The sequence below is a fragment of the Camelus ferus genome, chromosome 4, assembly GCF_009834535.1.
Source record: "Camelus ferus isolate YT-003-E chromosome 4, BCGSAC_Cfer_1.0, whole genome shotgun sequence".
Classification (NCBI taxonomy): Eukaryota; Metazoa; Chordata; class Mammalia; order Artiodactyla; family Camelidae; genus Camelus; species Camelus ferus.
This window is the reverse complement of record NC_045699.1, coordinates 53709443-53729489: the sequence shown is the minus strand read 5'-3', so window position 1 is coordinate 53729489 and position 20047 is coordinate 53709443. Positions and strand designations below refer to the sequence as shown.

At 38.3% G+C, this 20047-nt stretch overlaps 1 protein-coding gene across 3 annotated transcripts in view; it reads left to right on the top strand.

Moving 5' to 3' along the window:
- Positions 1-20047, top strand: part of TMEM245 (transmembrane protein 245) — a 79900-nt gene that overhangs the window by 31429 nt on the left and 28424 nt on the right. For all 3 annotated transcript variants that reach the window (XM_014555926.2, XM_032478142.1, XM_032478143.1), the window contains 7 exons: positions 148-252; positions 3605-3687; positions 6415-6505; positions 13687-13785; positions 15841-15972; positions 19451-19573; positions 19704-19849. In XM_014555926.2, the coding sequence (XP_014411412.2) occupies positions 148-252; positions 3605-3687; positions 6415-6505; positions 13687-13785; positions 15841-15972; positions 19451-19573; positions 19704-19849 (779 nt within the window). The remainder of the gene's footprint in view (positions 1-147; positions 253-3604; positions 3688-6414; positions 6506-13686; positions 13786-15840; positions 15973-19450; positions 19574-19703; positions 19850-20047) is intronic.

Sequence of the window (20047 nt, the reverse complement as noted above, 5' to 3'; positions counted from 1 at the left end):
GCTTTTAGCTTTCACTGCTTTAATCATTATGTGATAGTTTGTTTTGTAATACTGAATATCCTGTTTTGTCTTTATGGCATTTGAATATATATACGTTTTACTGAGTTGTGCTTGAAAGATAACTAATTTTCTTTTTCATTTCTGCAGATGATCATCTGGTTGGAGAAGATGTTAGACAAAATAATTAGCATTTTCATCATATTTTTGTTAGTGATAGGAACCCTTCTTTTAGCTCTACTCCTGACTGCAAAGGTAGAGTACAATTACTGTTATCATTAATGAACTCTTAATTGTTAGAATTTGTAGTATGGATAAGTAGCTAGCAGATGCAGACCTGGGAAATGTTACTTTGCTTATAAATATGTATAACAGTTAAAGTATTTATGATTTTTGTATCACTGGTTTTGCCATGAATTTGCCTAATACATTTTTTACGTGCGTTTTTATTTTGTCATAAAAATCCTCAAAGGTAAATGCAGATGAAAAACTGAGACACTGAGGGAAAAGTAGCTTCTTTGGTCAGTAGGAGAACTATGATCTGATCTCATGACTCCTAGTGTGGTTCCTATTTACTCAATCAGAATTTGATTCCTTTCCTTCTTGTCTCATTGGTCTTTGTGCTGATTTACCATTAGGCTCTTGATTTCTCACTTTCCAGGTTGCATTTCCTCTTCCCCTTCTTAGTTTGGACTGCTATAACAGAACACCCTACACTGGGTTCCTTTAACAACAGACATTTATTTCTCACGGTTCTGGAGGCCAGAAGTCCCAGATGAAGGTGCCACATGGTCAAGTTCTTGGTAAAGGCCCTCTTCCTGTTTATAGATGGCTGTTTCTCCTTGTGTCCTTCCATGGTGGAGAGAAAGATCACCCATGTTTCTCCTTATAAGGGCACTACTCCCATCTTGAGCACTCCACCCCCATGACCTAGTTTCCCAAAGGCCCTACCTCTTCATAGCCATCACACTGGAGGTTAGGATTTCAACATACAAATTTTGGGAGGATACAAAAATCCAGTCCATGTCATCTTTTTTTCATCAAAGGAAATCATTCTCCAAAGTAGAGCTAAAATTTTCTCTGTAGTGATTGACTTTTTTTTTTTTTCTTTTCAACTTTTACGGTGTATCTTAATCTTTACTTTATCTGGACCTCACTGAACTCTGCATCCCGGATTTTGAAATGTTGCTTTCTAGGAATTGTGACGCTTATATGAAATCATGGATATGAAAAATTCCCGAATAGTGCGGTTGAAATAGCGTAGCACCTGTCAGGTCAATAGATAATCTGATATGCAGCTGTTTACTAAAGAATTGCATTGTTTCTTGCTATCTGACTCTCCATTTGGATGTCCTGTTCTCAGTCATTCTTAGCCTCGATATGCCCTGATCTTATCATTTGCTTCTAACAACCTGTTCTTTCTGTACCTCTGTTTCAGTTTCAATACAGTTTTTATCTGTTCTTTGGCTATTAATCATGTGTAGTCACTTATGTGGTCTGTATAGACTTGTTTAGAGACTTTGTTTTGTTATATTTCACTCAGACCTGCCACTGTACGTTCTTCTAGCTCTCAGAGAAACCTTTCACCAGTATGGTCTTCCGTTTTCCTTTTTTCTTTTTCCTCTCTTTTCTTCTATTCTGCTTTCCCTTCTTTGTCCCTTTGTGTAGGGTCTCCTTTCCTGCCCATCTCAATTGTTCATCTTTCAGGTTCTTTTTCTTTGTTCATCCCGTGCTTCAGTGAGCTTTTACTTCCCTGAACTTTGATAACATGTGTTACTGAACCACTTCTTTGTGGTCTAGGGTTCATGCAAACTGAGCCTTTGAAGGAGACTTACTGGTTAACTAGTTCATTCTCCCAGCCAACAAAGGGATCATTCTCTAAAACACCGTGACGGTATCCACTTGACTGTCTTTTAGACTTCTCGGACGTAACAGGTGAGAGCTGAATTCCAGACCCTCCCTTGCTTGTCTGTTCTTCTCACAGTCTTCCCGTTTCAGTAAGTGACTGCTTCATTCTGCCGACTTATGTGAAAAGCCTCAGGGTCATTCTTGACCTCTTCTATCCACATCTAGTTTGTCAAAAAATCCTTTTTGGCTCTATCTTCCTAAAATATCTTAGGGTAATAGCAGGATGAGGATGTCAGGTAATTGATTTCCAGCTAAACCAAGAATAAAATGATATAGAATTATTAAAAACACCATATCAGGGAACTGGAAAATGATGAGTTAGGAAACAGCTTGAGTATTTGCTCATGAAAAACTGCTGCTGAATCTGGTAGAAACACCTATTTTATGGCTTTCTTGTTTGTAGTTACTTACTCTTATCCTGCCTAGCTTGGGCAGCAAAAACCTGCAGCTTTTCGTGTGGGGGGTGGTAGATTTGGGTTGGGGCTGTCAGCAGAGAAGCTGTGAATTAAAAGGGGGAGATTCTGGAAGCAGGAGAACCACAGAAGGGCTGAGATTAATAAATCACACTTTCTAGAGTGGTATATGGGAGACCCAAAGAAGTCCTGTGAATATTGAAAGCCTGGGGCAATCTGCAGATTTGTTGTGCTTTTGATTGCGTTTCTTAACTCACACATCTCTGGCTGCAGAGGATGAAGCTTCCTAGTGTGAGGTGTCTGAGTGTAGTTTCTGCCCAAATCACTTCTGACTGCTAAGCCATTCAGGTTCAGGGGAAACCCTTAGGCTTTAAAAAAAATAAAAAACCCTGAGCAGAGACATCAGGGAAGACAGATTTTGCGGTTTGATTACAGATAAATTATTTGCTTACTGAGACAGAATAACAACTCTCAGAGGTACAAAACAGAATCCAGAGTTGCTGCAACACATTTTTATCCAGTTTTTAATCAAAAGTTATTCAGCATATAAAGAAACAGAAAAATGTGCTTGATATGTTTAATACATTTAAAAATAGCAAAATCATATCAAACATATTCCCTGACACCCGCTTGTTCCTTTTTTATCCCCTTTACTTTGTTGCCTTTGTTTTTTTGAAGGGAAGAGGTAACTAGGTTTATTTATTTACTTATTTTTTAAGTGGCAGTACTAGGGATTGAACTCAGGACCTTGTGCATGCTAGGCAGGCACTCTACCACTGAGCTATCTCCTCCCCCTCCTTTTCTCTGTTGGTTATTGAGCAAGATGCCGTCTGAGATTCAGTTTCACTTGGCTTTTTAAACTCAGAAACCTTACTCAGTTGCTTGTTTGCCTGTTTGTCTCATATTGCAATATAATTCTAAAGCCCATGTAGTGTTGACGTTTCTTACATGTATATAATATGCTATGCATGCATACACAGTATGACCTAAATATATTTTTATGTTTATTTATATTGTGACTAGTTGTAAGTACTTGTATCTATGTTACATTTTTTCCCCCATTGCTGAGCTTGAAGACAGGCAGCTGCTACGTACATTTTATTTCCTTTGTGTGTCATAGGACGTATGTATAGCAGTTACTCAGTACAGGTCTCTAAATTCATTGAAACTAAGATGTATAATTACTCGACTCTAAAAGCATTGTTCCAATGATAGTGTAGAAAATAAGTGTTGAATTGGGCACATTTCTTCACTGAGATTCTTTTCTCTCCTAATCTATAATACAGGTACATCAAGAGAGCGTGCACATGATTGAAGTCACAAGCAATTTGATTAATGAAACTCTAGCAAATCACCCTGAGTGGGCAAAGTAAGAATGTTATTTTGACAAAAATAGAGGTGGATGGGCTAGGTTCTTTGTCTGTATGCAGGGAATGGTGTTCATTGGTGCAGCTTCCTTGGAAGAGAAAAGAAAGGGTTTGCCAAAGCTTTGTGAATGTTATCATTTTTACATAAGAATGACATGTAATGAGAGGATGATGGTGGTTGAGGGGAGACCTAAAGATTTTAGAAACAATTTATGGTAAATGATTTTATATTTGAATTGAAATTCACAGTTTACAACATGTCTATGATTTACAAAGCTCTTCGACCCACCTTGATTGCATTGTGTATTCCTCAGTGACTGAGGTAGGTTGAAGAGAGTATCCCCATTTCACAGATGAGGAATCAGGATCCAAGGCTGAGAAATTTGAGATAATCTCCCAGTAGCAAAGTCAGAAGTGTTCACATATTGTATCATTTTGGTGGCTGGGTTGGCAAATTATGGCTCAGGGCCAATCCAGCCACCTCTTCTTATAAAGTTTTATTGGAATAACCTATACCGGTTTATTTGTGTATTGTCTGTGGCTGTTTTGGGGCTGCAAGGGCAGACAGAATTGAGTAGGTGTGATACAGATTGTATGCCCCCAAAAGCCTAAAATATTTACACTCTGGCACTTCATAGAAAAAATTTGCTAACCCCTATCTTTGTGTACGTGTTTGTTTTGGCTTCCATGAGAGGGTTTTATGTCTTTGTGGAGAATATTCAGCAGAGCTATGCCCTTCACCTAACTAAACTTGATGGCAGCGTGCATAGTCTCCACATTTACTAAGCCCTGGGTAGTCATTAATGTAAGTTAGGAAATACTCTGCCAATTTTAAGATTGTAAATGGAGATTTAACTTAGTTTTCTTTTGATTTTTTTTTTTATATAAAACTTGCTTAGGACATTTCTTGAACTTGGTTTAGAATCATATTTGAATATTCTCAAAAGGGCTTCTGTTATACCTTTCTACCCACTTATCTCCCATTGCTCAGATCATACAGTGCTTGTCTTCAGTATTCCTGATTACTTACAAATTGTAGTTTATCCACTCAAAGGAGTAATACTTAGCATTAAATAAAAATGAACTGTCAGTACATGCAACAACATGGATGAATCTCAAAATAATTATGTTGAGTGAAAGAAGTCTGGCAAAAGAGAGTCCATATATGATTCCATTTATGTGAATTTCTAGAAAATGCAAACTAATCTGTAGTGACAGATCAGTGGTTGTCTGTGGCTAGAGGTGGGCTCCAGAAGGGGAGTGCAGAGGGACAAAGGAAGCTTTTGAGAGTGACAGATATCTTCATTATCTTGGTTAAGGATATAGGAAGAAAATGGTGGAATCAGATTTCATTCTGGAGCCATCTTTTCCTCTGTGCTGTGGAGAAAAGCTGGAAAGGTTTCCATGACTTGAGCCTCTTAGGCCAGTTAAAAATTAGAGTAACACCCGGTGAGAGGCGATGAAAGTCCTAATTATGGACAGTTGTAGTGGGGTGAATAAGACAGACAGATTCGTAAGATCTTGAGGGAGTTAGCTGGTGATTAACTGGATACAGGAAGAAGAAATCTGGCATGACTCATGTTTCTAGCTTTGGAAGTTAGTGGATGATGGGGGATTCACCAAGATAGTTAATAGGGGAGCAGGTATGGCAGGAAAAATAATTCACTTATTTTTTACCGGCTGCTTTTGAGGTGTTGGTGGATGTTGCACATTTGGGTTGAGTCACTATTTGACTCTTTCCCACTTGCCAGCTTTGTAGCATGGTGTCATATTTAGGCCTCAGGAAAGTGGTTAGTTACTGCTTGCCGTGGCCTTTTGGCATCACTCATGAATAGATTAAATCAGGACTGTTACATTTGTGGATGTCAGCATCTCTAGCGTACAGCACTACCAAGTACAGTACAGAGAATATATGAAGATGTTTTCTCTTTTGGGAAACACTGGGCGTATGTAACACAGATTAAAGCAAATGATGCATCCTGCTTAGTTAACAGGAAAGTGGGGAGGCTGCCTTTCACTGTGCAGGGAGTAAATTTTGTAAACTGTAGTCTTTTGTGCAGCTGGAATTCTACTCAGAAGTTCCTCACGTTTTAAAGTAAAAGGTCTTCAATGGGTAAAAAATTGAAAACAGTGATTCACCCTCTTAATTTTCTTGTCTTCATCCTCAGTTCTTCGCTTCCTTAGATCAGTGGTTCTCAAACTTGAGCGCACAACAGAATCACCTGTAGAGCTTGTTAAGGTGCAGATTGCTGGGTCCTAGCCCGGTTTCTTTTTCAGTAGGTCTGGGTTTGGACCCAAGAATTTGCTTTTTTGACACTCGTTCAAACAGTTCTCATGCTGCTGGTCCATGGCCCACAATTTGAGAACCACTGTCCCGGATGCTGACCATCCCATTGTCCCAGAACGACCTCTGCTGGTGCTAAGTAAGGCAGGTGACCTGACCTAGGACTCGTATGGACTGAGAAACCAGGCAGAGCAGATGAAAGGAAGGTTGAGGGGAAAGTGGGTCTAAAAGCTAAGGGAAGCTTGAAGGGAAATCCTGAATGTTAGAATCAAGCCAGTTAGACCTGGAAATCAAGAATTCCTGCACGTGAATCATTTGTATCTGTGTGGGATGACTGATCGAACAATTTGTCAGTTAATGATTCTTTAAAAAATTGAATTTGAAGAGTTACTGGTACAGTATGCTATACTAGTTTGTCATTTTTTCTTTCTTTGTTTTAAATTAGTTGGCTTCCTGAGGCTCAGGTAGTCCAAAGAGCTCTCAATTCTGCGGCTAACAATGTGTATCAGTATGGACGAGAATGGATAACCCACAAGGTAAGGGAAGAGCCTCTTTTTGTGGCTTTCTCTTTGCAGGGTCCTCATTGGTAGTGACTTCTCGCTTTGATAAAGTAAAAATGGAGATTCTGTTTAGAACAATTTCTGCTTTTGAAATAGGTTTAAATCTACAAGTCAACAAGCAACATACAATGAAATTAAACCTTCTCGGTGATCATATTGAATAGTGCTGGTAGCCTGAACAATCTGAGAGGTTGGCCATTTGTTTCATGTTCTTGTGATGGATGTGATTCATTATTTGTGCATTAGGACGGAATGACTATTAAGCTTGGGTGGTCAAGTAAGTCTTTGTGGAGGAAAAAGTATTAAATTTTATTATCTGCTAGTGACTGTGCTTGGCATTGTCCAGTTTGTTTTCATGTAATTTTTCCAAGAAATCTGCAATAGTCTGAACTATTTTACTCCCTTTATAGATGAGGAAACAGACTTAGCAAAGCTAAGTAAATTCCTGATAGTCCTGTAGTAAATTACAGAGCTTGGTTTCAGACTGAAGACTGACTCCAGTCCCTTGCTCTTTCTACTGAGATGTACTAGAATTGTGTGCCTGGAACTGAGCTGAGCGCTTTAATGTGGCCCTTGAGATAAACCTTGAAGGAATGATAGGCCTTGGATGAACAAAGAGAGGAAAGAGTGTATTTTAAGAAGGGGTGTTTATGTGAGCCAAGATGTAGAGACAGGAGTGTGCTGGAGGAGATGAGCTCGGCCGAAGCTTTGTCAAGGGGAGATGAAAGACAGAGGAAAAGGTCCAGTCAAGGATCAGACTCCACGATATGGATTTGGGATATCTCCCTGTTTCCCCTCTAGTTTTGCCTATGGGAACAAAAGTAATTTGAAGTTTTAGTATATTTAAGTAATTACGATCATCTAGAGACTGACAAGATTTGTTGCTGTGAAATATGAGCGAAGAAAACAGTATTAGCATGTGATCCTTTGTTTAAAATTCAAAAACAAAAATCTCAAAAAAAAAAAAAAGATGTCTGGGAAATAACACTGTACACACATGTACAGTAATCTCCTAACCTGAGGATGGAATCATTGCCAAGTTAAAACTTAAGAGAAAGATGTGTGTTACTGATTTTTCTTGGGTCCATACCAGATAACCAAATCAACTGTCATAGGGAAGTTTTAAAAAATGTTTATTGAATGAGTGAAAGATAAGTACAGTTGACTTTTGGACAATGCGGGAGTTAGGGGTGCTAACCTTCCATGCAGTTGAAAATCCATGTACCTTTACAGTTGGCTCTCTGTATGCCTGGTTCCACATCCTTAGATTTAACCAACCACAGATAATCTAGCACTGTAGCACATATTTAGTGAAAAAAAATCTGCCTATGATTTAACCTGTGCAGTTTAAACCTGTGTTGTTCAAGGGTCCACTGTATGTAGATACAGATCTCAGAACTGTCACAGAAGGTAAATTCACTCATTGCAGAAGGCTTTTAGACTTTCAGGAATATATCATCTGACTCATTCTGTGGAGAGCATAGTGCTTAATTCTTTATTTATCTGTTTGGGAGAAATTTTTATTCTGGAATTCTTACCTATTTGAGAAATGGATAAAGAAAGGGAATTAAGATAGCTGGAGAAGTGTGCCTTAGATTTTAAAGCAGTAAATTTCAAACTATTTAGAGAAAAGATAGGTTTGAAACCTTTTGCTCATGAGTCCAGAAGGGAAGACAGCTGAAGAGAGATGGTTATGCTATGAAAAATTATAAAATATTTGTGATCCTGACTTACAAAACACAGGGGTAACAACTAAAGGCAGTCATCAGGTGTCCATTAACTGATGAGTGGATAAATGTGGTATATCCATATAATGGAATATTATTTGGCCATAAAAAGGTTGGAAGTACTGATACATTCTGCAACATGGATAAACCTTGAAAACATTATGCTAAGTAAAAGAGGCAGTCATAAAAGACCATGTACATATGATTCTGTTTATGTGAAATATCCAGAAGAGGCATATCTCAAGAGACAGACAGTAGAGAATTGGTTTTCAGAGGTAGGGAGGATTGGGGAGAAATGCAGGAGTGATTACTGAGTTTCCTTTTCGGGGGATGAAAATGTTCCAAAACTGATTGTGATGATGATTGCATAACTCTGAATATACTAAAAAAAACTATTGAGTTGTACCCTTCAGTGAATAAATTGTAAGATATGTGAATTATCTCAATAAAATTATTTTTAAAAAAACATTGAAATTGCAGAGGTAGCTTTCTAATAAGCTTAGGTCTTACCCAGCTAATAATCATGGAAGCATTGAGTCCTAAAAACTGAAATGTAGAAAGAGCCAAAGCTTGGAAAAAAATGCCACACTCAGAAAAGGGAAGGAGTTTTTTATAGGGTGTGTTTAGGTATGAGCAGAGAGGGTCCCTGGCCATCTGCCCCAAGCCTTCTTTGTCAGCTGTATCTCCTATGTCCTTTGTGTGTTGTTTGGGTTCTACTCAGACCTCCCAGTTTGCTGTCTTATCAACCTTCATTTTACTTTCTTCATTCAACGTTTTTGCTTGAACTGTTCTTTCTACTTGTATTCTGTTTCTAAAATTTGTCCCTGGACATGCTGCCGTGAGACAGCAAGAGAATAAGTAATGAATCCATTTCCTCTGTCCCTTACACATGACGAGGATGAAGAAAGTCCACAGACATACCAGGCACTGTTCTAAGTGCTTGTGAAAAGCAGTAAGCCAGAAAGTTAGGCTCCCCTGGAGCTTACACTGGGGGTGAAAGGAGACAAACATTGAACATGTAAACAAGTAAAAATTTCAGATCTGAAAGTGCCGTGACCGTCATAAACAGGGTGATGTGGTGGAGAGTGGCTCAGAGTAGAGTGGACAGGGAAAGTCTCTGAGAAGGTGATGCTTTCACTAAGACTTGAATGGTGAGAATGAGGCAGTTTGTGAAGGTCTGAGAAAAGAATGTTTGAAGTTGAGGGCATAGAAAATTCAAGGGCCCTGAAATGGGAAGGAGGTTGGTTCAGGGAAAGAAAGGTCAGTGTGGCTGAAATAGGGAATGTGGTGTTGGGACAAGCCATTAGGTCATAAAGAAGTTGGGATTTTATTTTAGTTACAAAAGGATCGAATACAGGGATGTGACCTGATTTCAGATATTGAAAGCTCATTTTGGCTGCTTTATGGAGAAGTGGTTAAAAGTAGAGAAGGCAGGGCGACCAGTTGAAAGATTATTCTCATAGTCCAGGTGAGATGTGACTTGGACTAAGAGTGTAGAAGTGGAAATTAAGAGAAACGGTCGTATTTGGGATATAGTTTTGAGGTTGTTTTGACAGGAATTACTCATGGATTGGATATGGAGTGAAAGAGGAGGAAGTTTTTTGTCTAACTAGAAGGATAGCTGTGTGCTTAACTGAGATGAAAAGCCTTAGAAGTGGTAGTGGGGTATAGGTGTTCCATGCAGAGAAATACTTCTGTTTGGGGCATGTTAAGTTCAAGTATATAAAATATCCTGAGTGCCCATACAATTGGGCGTACCTGGCTGGAGCTCAGGGGAGAGGTCTGTGCTGTAGATGGAAGTTTGAGTATCATCACGTAGTGCCCATGTGACTGGTGGAGACGAACTGTGTTAATTTGGTAGGACGGCCGTGACACAGTACCGCGGAGTGGGTGCTTGGACAACGAGAGTGAATTCTCTCCCAGCTCTGGAGGCTGGAAGTCCAAGATCAAGTGTCGGCAGGACTGGTTTCCCCTGAGGCTTTTCTTCTTGGCTGGTGGATGGCCTGTGTCTTCACATGGTCTTCCCTCTACATGTGCCTGTGTCCTGTCTCTTCTTTTTATAAGGACGCAGTAATACTGAATTAGGGCCCACCCTAATGACCTCATTTTAATTTCATTACCTCTGTAAAGACGCAATCTCCAAATGGCAGTCACATTCTGAGGTTCTGGGGGTTAGGACTTCAGCATGGGGGGGGGCACAATTCAGCCAATGACATGGCCTAGGGAGAGAGTGTAGATAGAAGAGGACCAAGGTAGATTCCTGCAGCACTTAAGCTTTTGAAGGTCAGAGAAGTGAGTCAGCAGAGGAGACCAAGGAGGAGTGGGCTGTGAGGGAGGAGCAGCACCCTGTGTGTCGTAGAGGCCTGGAGAAGAAAGTGTGTAAGGACTTGGTCAGCTCTATTAAATGCTGCCAAGATTTCAAGCGAGATGAGGATGAGAATTGCTCTCTGACTTATTCCCATTTTATAGATGAGGTTATTTGCATTAAGTTACATAGCTGTCAGCATTCTGGCTGCTTTTAATGGTTTATTGTCATTCATATACACAGAGCATCTCAGACTGCCAACAGTGCATGTGTTTAGTGATTCTCATCACCGCGGTGATGCGTCCCTCGACTCTGTTTTCTGGACCAGTCTTGGTTGTGACTTGTGATAATACAATGTTGCAGGACAGTGCTTGGGGTCTGTGATACTGTGCTATAATTGATAGCACCACAAATTTGAAAAGTGTTTTATAACATGCTGTAAAATTATGCTGAACTCTCCTTTTCTTTAATAGTTGTGGCATTTTAGTTGTTGGCTGTTGTGCTCGGAGTGAGACTGCTAAAGGAGATGCCGATTTGAAACAGTGCTTTATTGCAGTCAAGGCCACTGTGTGGGCAACCGAGACTGGAAGCTTTCTGTAACCATTTTGGGCCTTTTCTGGTCAAAGGGAGATCCCAGGAGCTGATAGGAGAATGACAGAATTGGTAATAGGGAGACTGTGAGAATCTGACAGTTGTGATGTATAAAAGACAAATATAAAGTAAGTAGAGGAAATTAGAGTAGGGGTAATTGTGGTTTTTAATTATTGTGGGTAATTTGCTCTGATAGGCGTTCTTTGTTGATGGGTTATATACGCTATAGTTGGAAGAATGTTAGAGAACTTTTAATCCTAACTCTGCCACTTACCTGCATGACCTGGGGCCTATCATAGATTCTTTCTAAATCTGTTTTCTCATCTTAAAAGAATAAAAGTGATAACAAAACCTTTTTCTGTCTAACTCTTGGGGTTGTTGTAAGGATCACAGAATGTAGGTGAGAACCATTTGTAAATTGTTAAACACTGTGTGAAGATAAATGGCTCTTATCTTTGCTGATTTGTCTTTAGTTTATGAGTAAGTCAAATATAAAAGAAAACCTTGAGCAGATATGTTTGCATCAGATATGTCTAAAACTGGCTCAAGTATCTATAAGGCCAGAATCAAGTGGACAAAAGGTTTAGATAGGCCACACAAAAGGAAATATACATTGAAAACCAACATGGAAAGTGGTCACTATCATGATTAAAGAAAAAAGTAAATAATTGATTACCCTTTCACATCTGTTATCTAACAATTTATCAGTTCATAAGGCTTTGGGAAAATTGTTTCATTCATACAATATTAGAAAATATTAATTGGTACAGTCCTTACAGAGGACAATTTAGCAATGCATAGCAAGAGCCATTAAAATGCTCATTTCTGGGGGGAGAGTCTAGCTCAGTGGTCAGAGTACCTGCTTAGCATGTGCAAGGTCCTGGGTTCAGTCCCCAGCACCTCCTTTAAAATAACTAACTAAACAAATAAAGCTAATCAACTACAGTTCAATAAAAAAATAAAATTGAGAAATAAATAAATGAAATTATAAACAAACAAACAAACAAACCTAATTACTTCTCCCTAAAAAAACCCAAAACAAGAAAAAAGTGCTTATTTCCTACTCTAATTAAAAAAGATACACGCACCCCAGTGTTCATAGCTACACTGTTTACAATAGCTAAGACATTGAAGCATCCTAAATGTCCATCAAGAGATGAATGGATAGAAATATGGTGTGTATATATATATATATATATGTGTATATATATATATATACACACACAAGACACACACACACACACAATGGAATACTACTCAGCCATAGAAAAGAATAAAATAACACCATTTGCTGCAACATGGGGTAGACCTGGAGATTGTCATGCTAAGTGAAGTAAGCCAGAAAGAAAAAGACAAATATCAAATGATATCACCTATGTGTGGAATCTAAAAAAATGAGACAAATGAACTTATTTACAAAACAGAAGCAGACTCACAGATACAGAAAACAAACTTGTGCATACCAGCAGGGAAAGGGGCTGGCGGAGGGATAAGTTGGGAGTTCAGGATTTGCAGATACTAACTACTATATATAAAATAGATAAACAACAAGGACCTACTGTATAGCACAGGGAACTATGTTCAGTATCTTGTAGTAACCTATAATGGAAAAGAATCTGAAAAAGAAAATAACATACATATAACTGAATTACTTTGCTGTACATCTGAAACTAACACAACATTGTACATCAACTATAATTTAAAAAAGAAAGAAAAAAGTGCTCACTTCTTTGATTCCGGTACAGTCATCTTACTGTTAATAATAGGAAAAAAAAATTGCATAAGGATGTTGCAGTATTACTTGGTGACATTAAAAATTGGGAACCATCTCTGCATCCCATGATTGGGTAAGCATTAAATAATATCACAATTTAACTAATATGAAACCATTAAAAATAAAGATGACAGTGTTGAAGGCTAAAGGTGAAATACTTATGATGCCAAAGAAAATACAGAATTCTTAGTTATATCTGTGTTAAGCAGGTAGAAAGTTGAAGAGGAAATGGCAAAATGCCAACAGTTGTATTAAGAAAGTCGGGCTACCAATCACTCACTCATAACTCTGAGACCTGATACCTCTCAGTGGACTCAAGGGAAGATTTGTGTTTATAGCTGTTGTTCTAAAATTTTACTTAAAGTTCTATGATAATTCTTAGTAACAGTGATAAGTGTAACAGGAAACTTCTATACAATGGATGAACACTGGGGTCACATGGAAAAAGATTTTTCTCTGGGCAGGTAAGATCAGAAAAGTCAGTAAGCATGGCTTCATTCTCTTAAAACCCAAAGTAGGTCTCTTAGAGACCTAAGTATAAAGGCAAGAAAAAGGCAGCAAAAAGATGGGAGAGAGGAAATTTACTGGGAATATTAAGGAACAGAGTTTAAGGAAAGAATGTATTGTCGTTCCAGGCAATTAAATAGTCTGGAACATTTTAGTTTGATTTGAAACAAATACGGAGACCCAGCATATATTAATTTGATTGGATTATTGTTGTTTGAAATATTAACCCTGATTATATCTGTGTTTCTTCTAGCTTCATAAAATTCTCGGAGATAAGGTGAACAATACTGCTGTAATTGAAAAGCAAGTACTAGAACTTTGGGACAGACTGTATCATTCTTGGTTTGTAAAGGTAAGTTATTTTAGCTAAGGATTTCAATTTGTAAACTCATAAAGTCCTTCTATAGACTCATTGACTAGGTAGGATAGTGTTTACATTGAGATTTCATTTATTGATATTTCTAAGCTACAGGGTCTTAAGCCTCAGGTCACTGAGAGTCAGCTTGAGCTGGTGATTAATCTCCATGACAAAACCCACCAGTCTCTGTGGTGTATCAGTATTCCATCGTCCATTCCTGGTCACAGTATCTCATCCTCTAGACCAGCTCTGTGCAGTAGAAGTGTATTGCAAGCCACATAGGTAATGTTAATTTTTCTAGTGTCCACATTGAAAAAACAGGTGAAATTAATTTTAATAATGTATTTTACTTAACCTGATATACTCAATATATTTTATTTCCTTATGTATATGAAATTAAAAAAAACTTAATGAAATATTTTACATATGTATGTGTGTGTATATATATCTTTTTTTTTTCCATACTAAGTCTTAGAAATCTGGTTTATCTTTCACACTGACACTAGTAGCACATCTCAGTTTTTGGACTAGCCCGCATTTTGGGTGCTCCGTAGCCACGTGTGGGCAGTGGCTAGTTTGGGCCAGTATGGCTCTAGACATGAAGAATTTTTCTCTTTGAGGAAGTGAAAATGGATCCAGAAGTTTAGAGATCTTTATTTTAAATCAGCCTTTAATGCTGAAGCGCTCTTACTTCAGAATTTATCGCAGAAAATGGTATCATTTTTCAGTAAATATAAAAATGACTGTTTGGTAGCAGCTGGTTATGCTGGGCCATCCTGTACAGTGGGCTAGCAGGGCCCGTGGGCCATCGGGAGCGCTGCTGTGGAAGATGCCTGTCCGGTGGGAAAGGAGGTAGAGAGTGGGGCAGAGCTGGTGGTTGCTTTTTCTCAGGGTTGAGCTAAAGAGAGGAGGAACATAAATAAACCTCTTAACTTAGGACAGGGAGAAGGGGCTAGATTTTAAATTTGAATTTGTTGCTTAGTGACCTGTCTGGCATTGTGTACTCTTGCTCCAGGAGGAGTTGAAAAAACAGTCATAGTTTTTATGGGTTTGAAAAACTGGGAGTTAAAACGAACTGGGGGATCTCTGGATGGATGTCTGCTGAATAACCAGACGATTAGAAAGGTTGTATCTGTTTCTTCCCCGCTGGCTCTGGGGCTTCTGCTTACGAACAGCTTTTACTGTCCCTCGCCCGCTTTGAGCTTCATTTATAGTTCAGGGAGGTCAGTGTTTTAAAAGTATAGGTTTGTAAGTGGGTAAATGTACTGCTTTCTTTTACTAAGACCTAATGTAAACGTCTTTTACTAGGTTGTAATGTCTAATGTCCTCATTGCATAATGAAGATTGACATCACTGTGCTGTTTGAAAAAGTGCAAGAATGGAAGCACATCTGAAATGTTAAGAGTCCACTTCTGTCTCTAAATTTTAACCTTACCAGTCACTTGCTTATATATAGCTCTTTCAAACCTAATATTCCTGCGTTTCTGCCAGTGTAATTCTCTTCCAGGTAGATGAGTTAGATTCCCCCTGCCCCTTGTTTTTCTTATTCTGTTTTCCCCTGGTTTGAGATATGATTGACACATAACATTGTATGGGTTTTAGGTGTGTTTATTCATATTCTTACCTCCCCCTGTTGTCTTTAACTTATATGGAATATTAATAAGGGAGATGAGGAAAGGAGGTAAAAAGCAAAAATGAGAGATTAAGAGAAATATTAGAGGGACTAAAGCGGGGGGAGATGAAAGTATATGCTGTGTTTGTGTATAGTTGAATATACTGACTAATAAAAGTGTGTTCATGAATATACTTAGGAGAGAAGCACTTAAGCTAGGCTGCGACAACAGTAGCTAGAATGTAAACAGAAAAATACTGTATTTCGAGTCTTCAGGTGGAGTTCTCAGTTTATTTCTTAAATAATGTGAAGTTTTTCACCTTTGTGTATTTACTAAAGTGCTCAAGTGGACCTAAAACAAAATAGGCTATTTATATCTTCTGTTCTTTAGGTTAAGATGGAGATTTCACGTCTGCCCTTTTTTTTCCTTTCCTTAGAATGTAACACATTCTGGAAGGCACAAAGGACACAAGATGCATATAAGTCGTCAGAATAGCTGGCTGGGAGACATTCTTGACTGGCAGGATATTGCTTCCTTTGTTCACGAGAACATTGAGACATTTCTTTCGGTAAGAAATAGTATTTATAGTTAAACTGGACTTAGAAATAAAAACGGAAACTCTAATTCCCCGTTTTCTTCACACATTTCAAGGCCTCGCGGTATCCTCTTCTTAATGCCATGACATTTACAGTTTTTGTAATTCTGAATGCACAAGAAAGATGTCCAAAAGCCACAGGCCTCAACTGCAGCTCCCCGATGCCACCTCTGTGTAGAAGAGCGACCAAGGGATGCTGACTCAGGAAGCATAATGCAATGCTATGGCTCTCCGGTTCTGAGATGGCATCCTTGTCCCCTAGGCTGACCAGAATGTCCCCAGCTGGACCGCTAGAGAGGGGGCAGCCTTTCTGGTGGGCAAAGCCCTTTGGCAGATGGAAATACAATTCTGGTTACATTAGAGAGAGTGAATGTTTAAAGCCTTAGTTTATCATTGCCCCTCTTGACCTCCCCTCATGCACCATCCACCTCTGCCTTGTTTTCCAGAGGATCGAAGGCAGTGAGGAACAGCTGGCGGTGTTGTCAGGTTTCAACGACCATTCTTCATTCCCTAGCATACTTTGTTGTGAGCTGTCTCACCCTGTGGCTTTTCACAGAGATGAGAAGACTTCTCTTGTGAATAAGCTTGTGATTCTCATCATGTTAATAAAAGTGGAGGTTTGCAATGCTAGATATTTTTCAATTTAAATTTTTATCAAAATAATAGATGACCATAACTGAAGTCAAAAAAGCTTTAAGATTTTTAATAAAAAAAAAAAAAATAACAGTGCTCCTGCTCTGTGCTTCCTCACTTCAGTCTTCTCCAGAGAGAGCGCTCAGTTCTTGTCGCTTTTGCTGTGTATTTACCTCTGCATTTCTAAAATAATGTTTATGCTGCTTTTTCTTGATTCTGTAATTTGAAATACTGTCTTTTGGCTTCCTGATATGGAAGGATGAAGATACAAGTGCTTGCTTACAGCTCCCTTGAGGTTTTTTTTTTTTTTTTTACAACTCCTTTGGTCCCTGGCTTCATCCCTGCACTCACATTTTTCCATCTTCCTATTCACCTTACATGGCTATAATAGTTTGAAATTAAATCTAGAAATTCATATCCTTTAATTCTAAGAATTTTATGTTTTTGATAATCCCTTCCTTCTGTTTTCTCTAGTCCAGTGGTTCTGAAAGTTTTTGGTCTGAGAACTCCAAAGAGCTTTTGCTTATGTGGATTCTATTGATGTTTATGGTATTAGCAGTTAAAACTGAGAACTTTAAAAGTATTTATCAACTCACTAAAAATAAAGTTACATGTTAACATAAAGAACATGCTTTTTGTGTTACATTCCAAAACAAAAATGATTTAGTGAAAAGAGTGGCTTTCTTTACATTTTTGTAAATCTGTTTCATGTCTGGATTCTCATGTTTGTTTCTGTATTCAGTCTGCTGGAATATGTTGTATCGGTTGAAGTATATGAAGAAAATCTAGCCTTACATAGATACCTAGTTGGAAAAGAGGTAGTTTTTTTTAACAACCTTTTCAGATCATTGAGGCTGTTCTTCCGTGATACTGTGTCAAAACTCAACAAATAATGTTTCTTAAAGCTTAGTAGCAGTGTGGAATTTGAAACCATGTTGATGAACTTCTTCCATTCTTATATAAAGGTCCATCGATCTGTCTTGGCTAGGAATGGATCTATTACCCTTACATGCTTTTTTTTTTTTTATGCACTGGTCATCTGGAATATTGGTTCACTAATTTCTATATATTCTAAATATTGACACATTTTGTTATATAGTATTTAAAAAACTGCATTCTTTAATATCACCATCTATCTCATCGGAAAAAAATTTTAAGAAACTGTTAAGGTCAGCTCTTGATTGAATTTTTTATTTTTTTGCGATCATACTTGTAATAGCCAACATCTCTTTCTTATTTTCTGAACCTTTCTTCCTAATCCCTTTGAGTACAGAGAAAAATTACTTGATTATCGTTGGCAACTACCAGTCTGCTATTAACATTCAACTAATTTCTTAAGAATTAGCACAGGGTATTTCCTATCAGTATGACCCATAAACTATTTAAAAATTATTTTGATAAAAATTCCAAAATGACTGAATTCCCCAGAAGAATGCTTTTCAAAAATCATAAATAAGGGCATTGTTGGTTTGTTTCTTGGAATCAGTGGCATTATTCATTCAATCTTTATCCCACAAGGTCAAACAGTCAGTTATGCATATTTTTGTAGGCATCGTGAAGCATTTTCAAGATTTTATGTAAGGGGTTATTGTAAATGAAACCAGCCTGCCAAAGTCTTCTTATGAAGGCCAAGTTGAGGTTTGTAAGAAGTACCGAGGACAACACAATATGCTTTTATAAGTGGTACATTTGAGGTAGGAAAGGAATGGCTAGGCCTTTCATGGAGCAGATGGTATAACTTGAACAAATGACAGAAAACAGAACTTCTCTTTTGGAAAGGGCACCAAAATAACGTTGGGAGTTCTGGTCCCCGCTGTAGTTCCACTTAATAGCTTCATGTCCTTGGGCAAGTTTAAAAAAAAAAAAAAAACTTTGAGCTTCAGTTTGTTTATCTGTATAATAAAGATGAAATCCTCTGCATTGCTTTCCTCCCCGCATTGCTGTGAGGTTTATGGGACCATTTTGAAAACTGTAATGGAAGGTGTTTTTCTGATTCTCTTGCTTCCACGCTTTTCATTGAGAGGAAGGACAGTCCTCTTGGGAAGAACAGAACAGACATTATCTGTGGGAACTTAAGTTCATGAAGAGATAGGAAATGAAAACATGCAGGTATGCTATAGGTGTTACACATCTCGTGTTAGAAATGTTTCACATACATTAATATCTGGGTCTGGTGAATTTGCAGGTAGATCAGATGAACTCAGTAGGGCTTGCTATAGGGTCATTATCTGAGGAAAGGTTTTCAGCTGCAGAGCTCTGATCCCTTCTGTTTATTTCTTTTATTGTGATTTTAGTGAAGTCCTTGAAGTGATGCTTTTGTGTTTGTGGATGATTCTGAGTAGGAGGTGGCAAGGGAGGGGAGGCAGCTAATGAGGCAAATGCTAGAATTTCACGGCCTGCACTTGTGATCTCACAAGCCAGATACAAGCTCAGGTTACCTTCTGGCATATTCTCCTGTAGGTACTTTTTTCTGTACTTGCCGTTTTCACATAGTAATAATCACGCTGTCTATAAAATTTTTGTTTCCTGTTTTTTAAACTTAGCGTTATATCATAAAATTTTTTTCTTTGTTATAATAGAGATGTTTTTAATGGCTGCCTGATATTATTTGTAGTAGATTCACTGTAATTTACTTACCCATTTTTCTTACTAATCAACATTCAAATGTTTTTAGATGATTTGTTTTCCATTTAAAATAAAATGAATTCTTGTCATTCCAGTTTATGGTACTGAAACCCTGCGTGAAAAGCAGGCAGGTAGCTGTAGAAACTCCTTTCCTGAGGACTAGTTCTGATGCTCCGCTTTCCCCCTTCGTTAGATCTTAGAGTCTCTGTGGATTGTTATGAGCCGGAACGTGAGCCTGCTCTTCACCACGGTCACCACGCTCCTGACCATCCTCTTCTACAGCGGGACCGCCCTTCTCAACTTTGTGCTGTCCCTGGTACGTACGCACAGATAAGACGTGTCACACCTCCTTCCGCGCAGTAAAGCGTATTCTTGGTTCCACTTGTGTTTCCTTCCTATAGTTTCCAAATGTGATTTTTTAGGAGATACTGTCCTTTGTTTTGCAGATAATTTTCCTGACCACCCTATTTTATCTGTTAAGTTCCAGTGATGAGTACTACAAGCCAGTGAAGTGGGTGATCAGCCTGACACCATTATCTCAGCCAGGTCCTTCTTCTAATATTATTGGCCAGTCTGTGGAAGAAGCTATCAGGTAGGGATAAGATTTATGCTGTTCTTACTTGCTTCAGAAACTGCCTTCCATGAGACACCCATTTTTCTGTCTTAAGCCTTCCTGGTAACATTTAGTGCTCAACTAGTGGCAGACATTGGTATTTTCAAAATTATTTTTAACTTCTTTGAGAGGACAGTGTGAGCAATGCAAATGTTGATAAGAAAAACATTCAAAGCA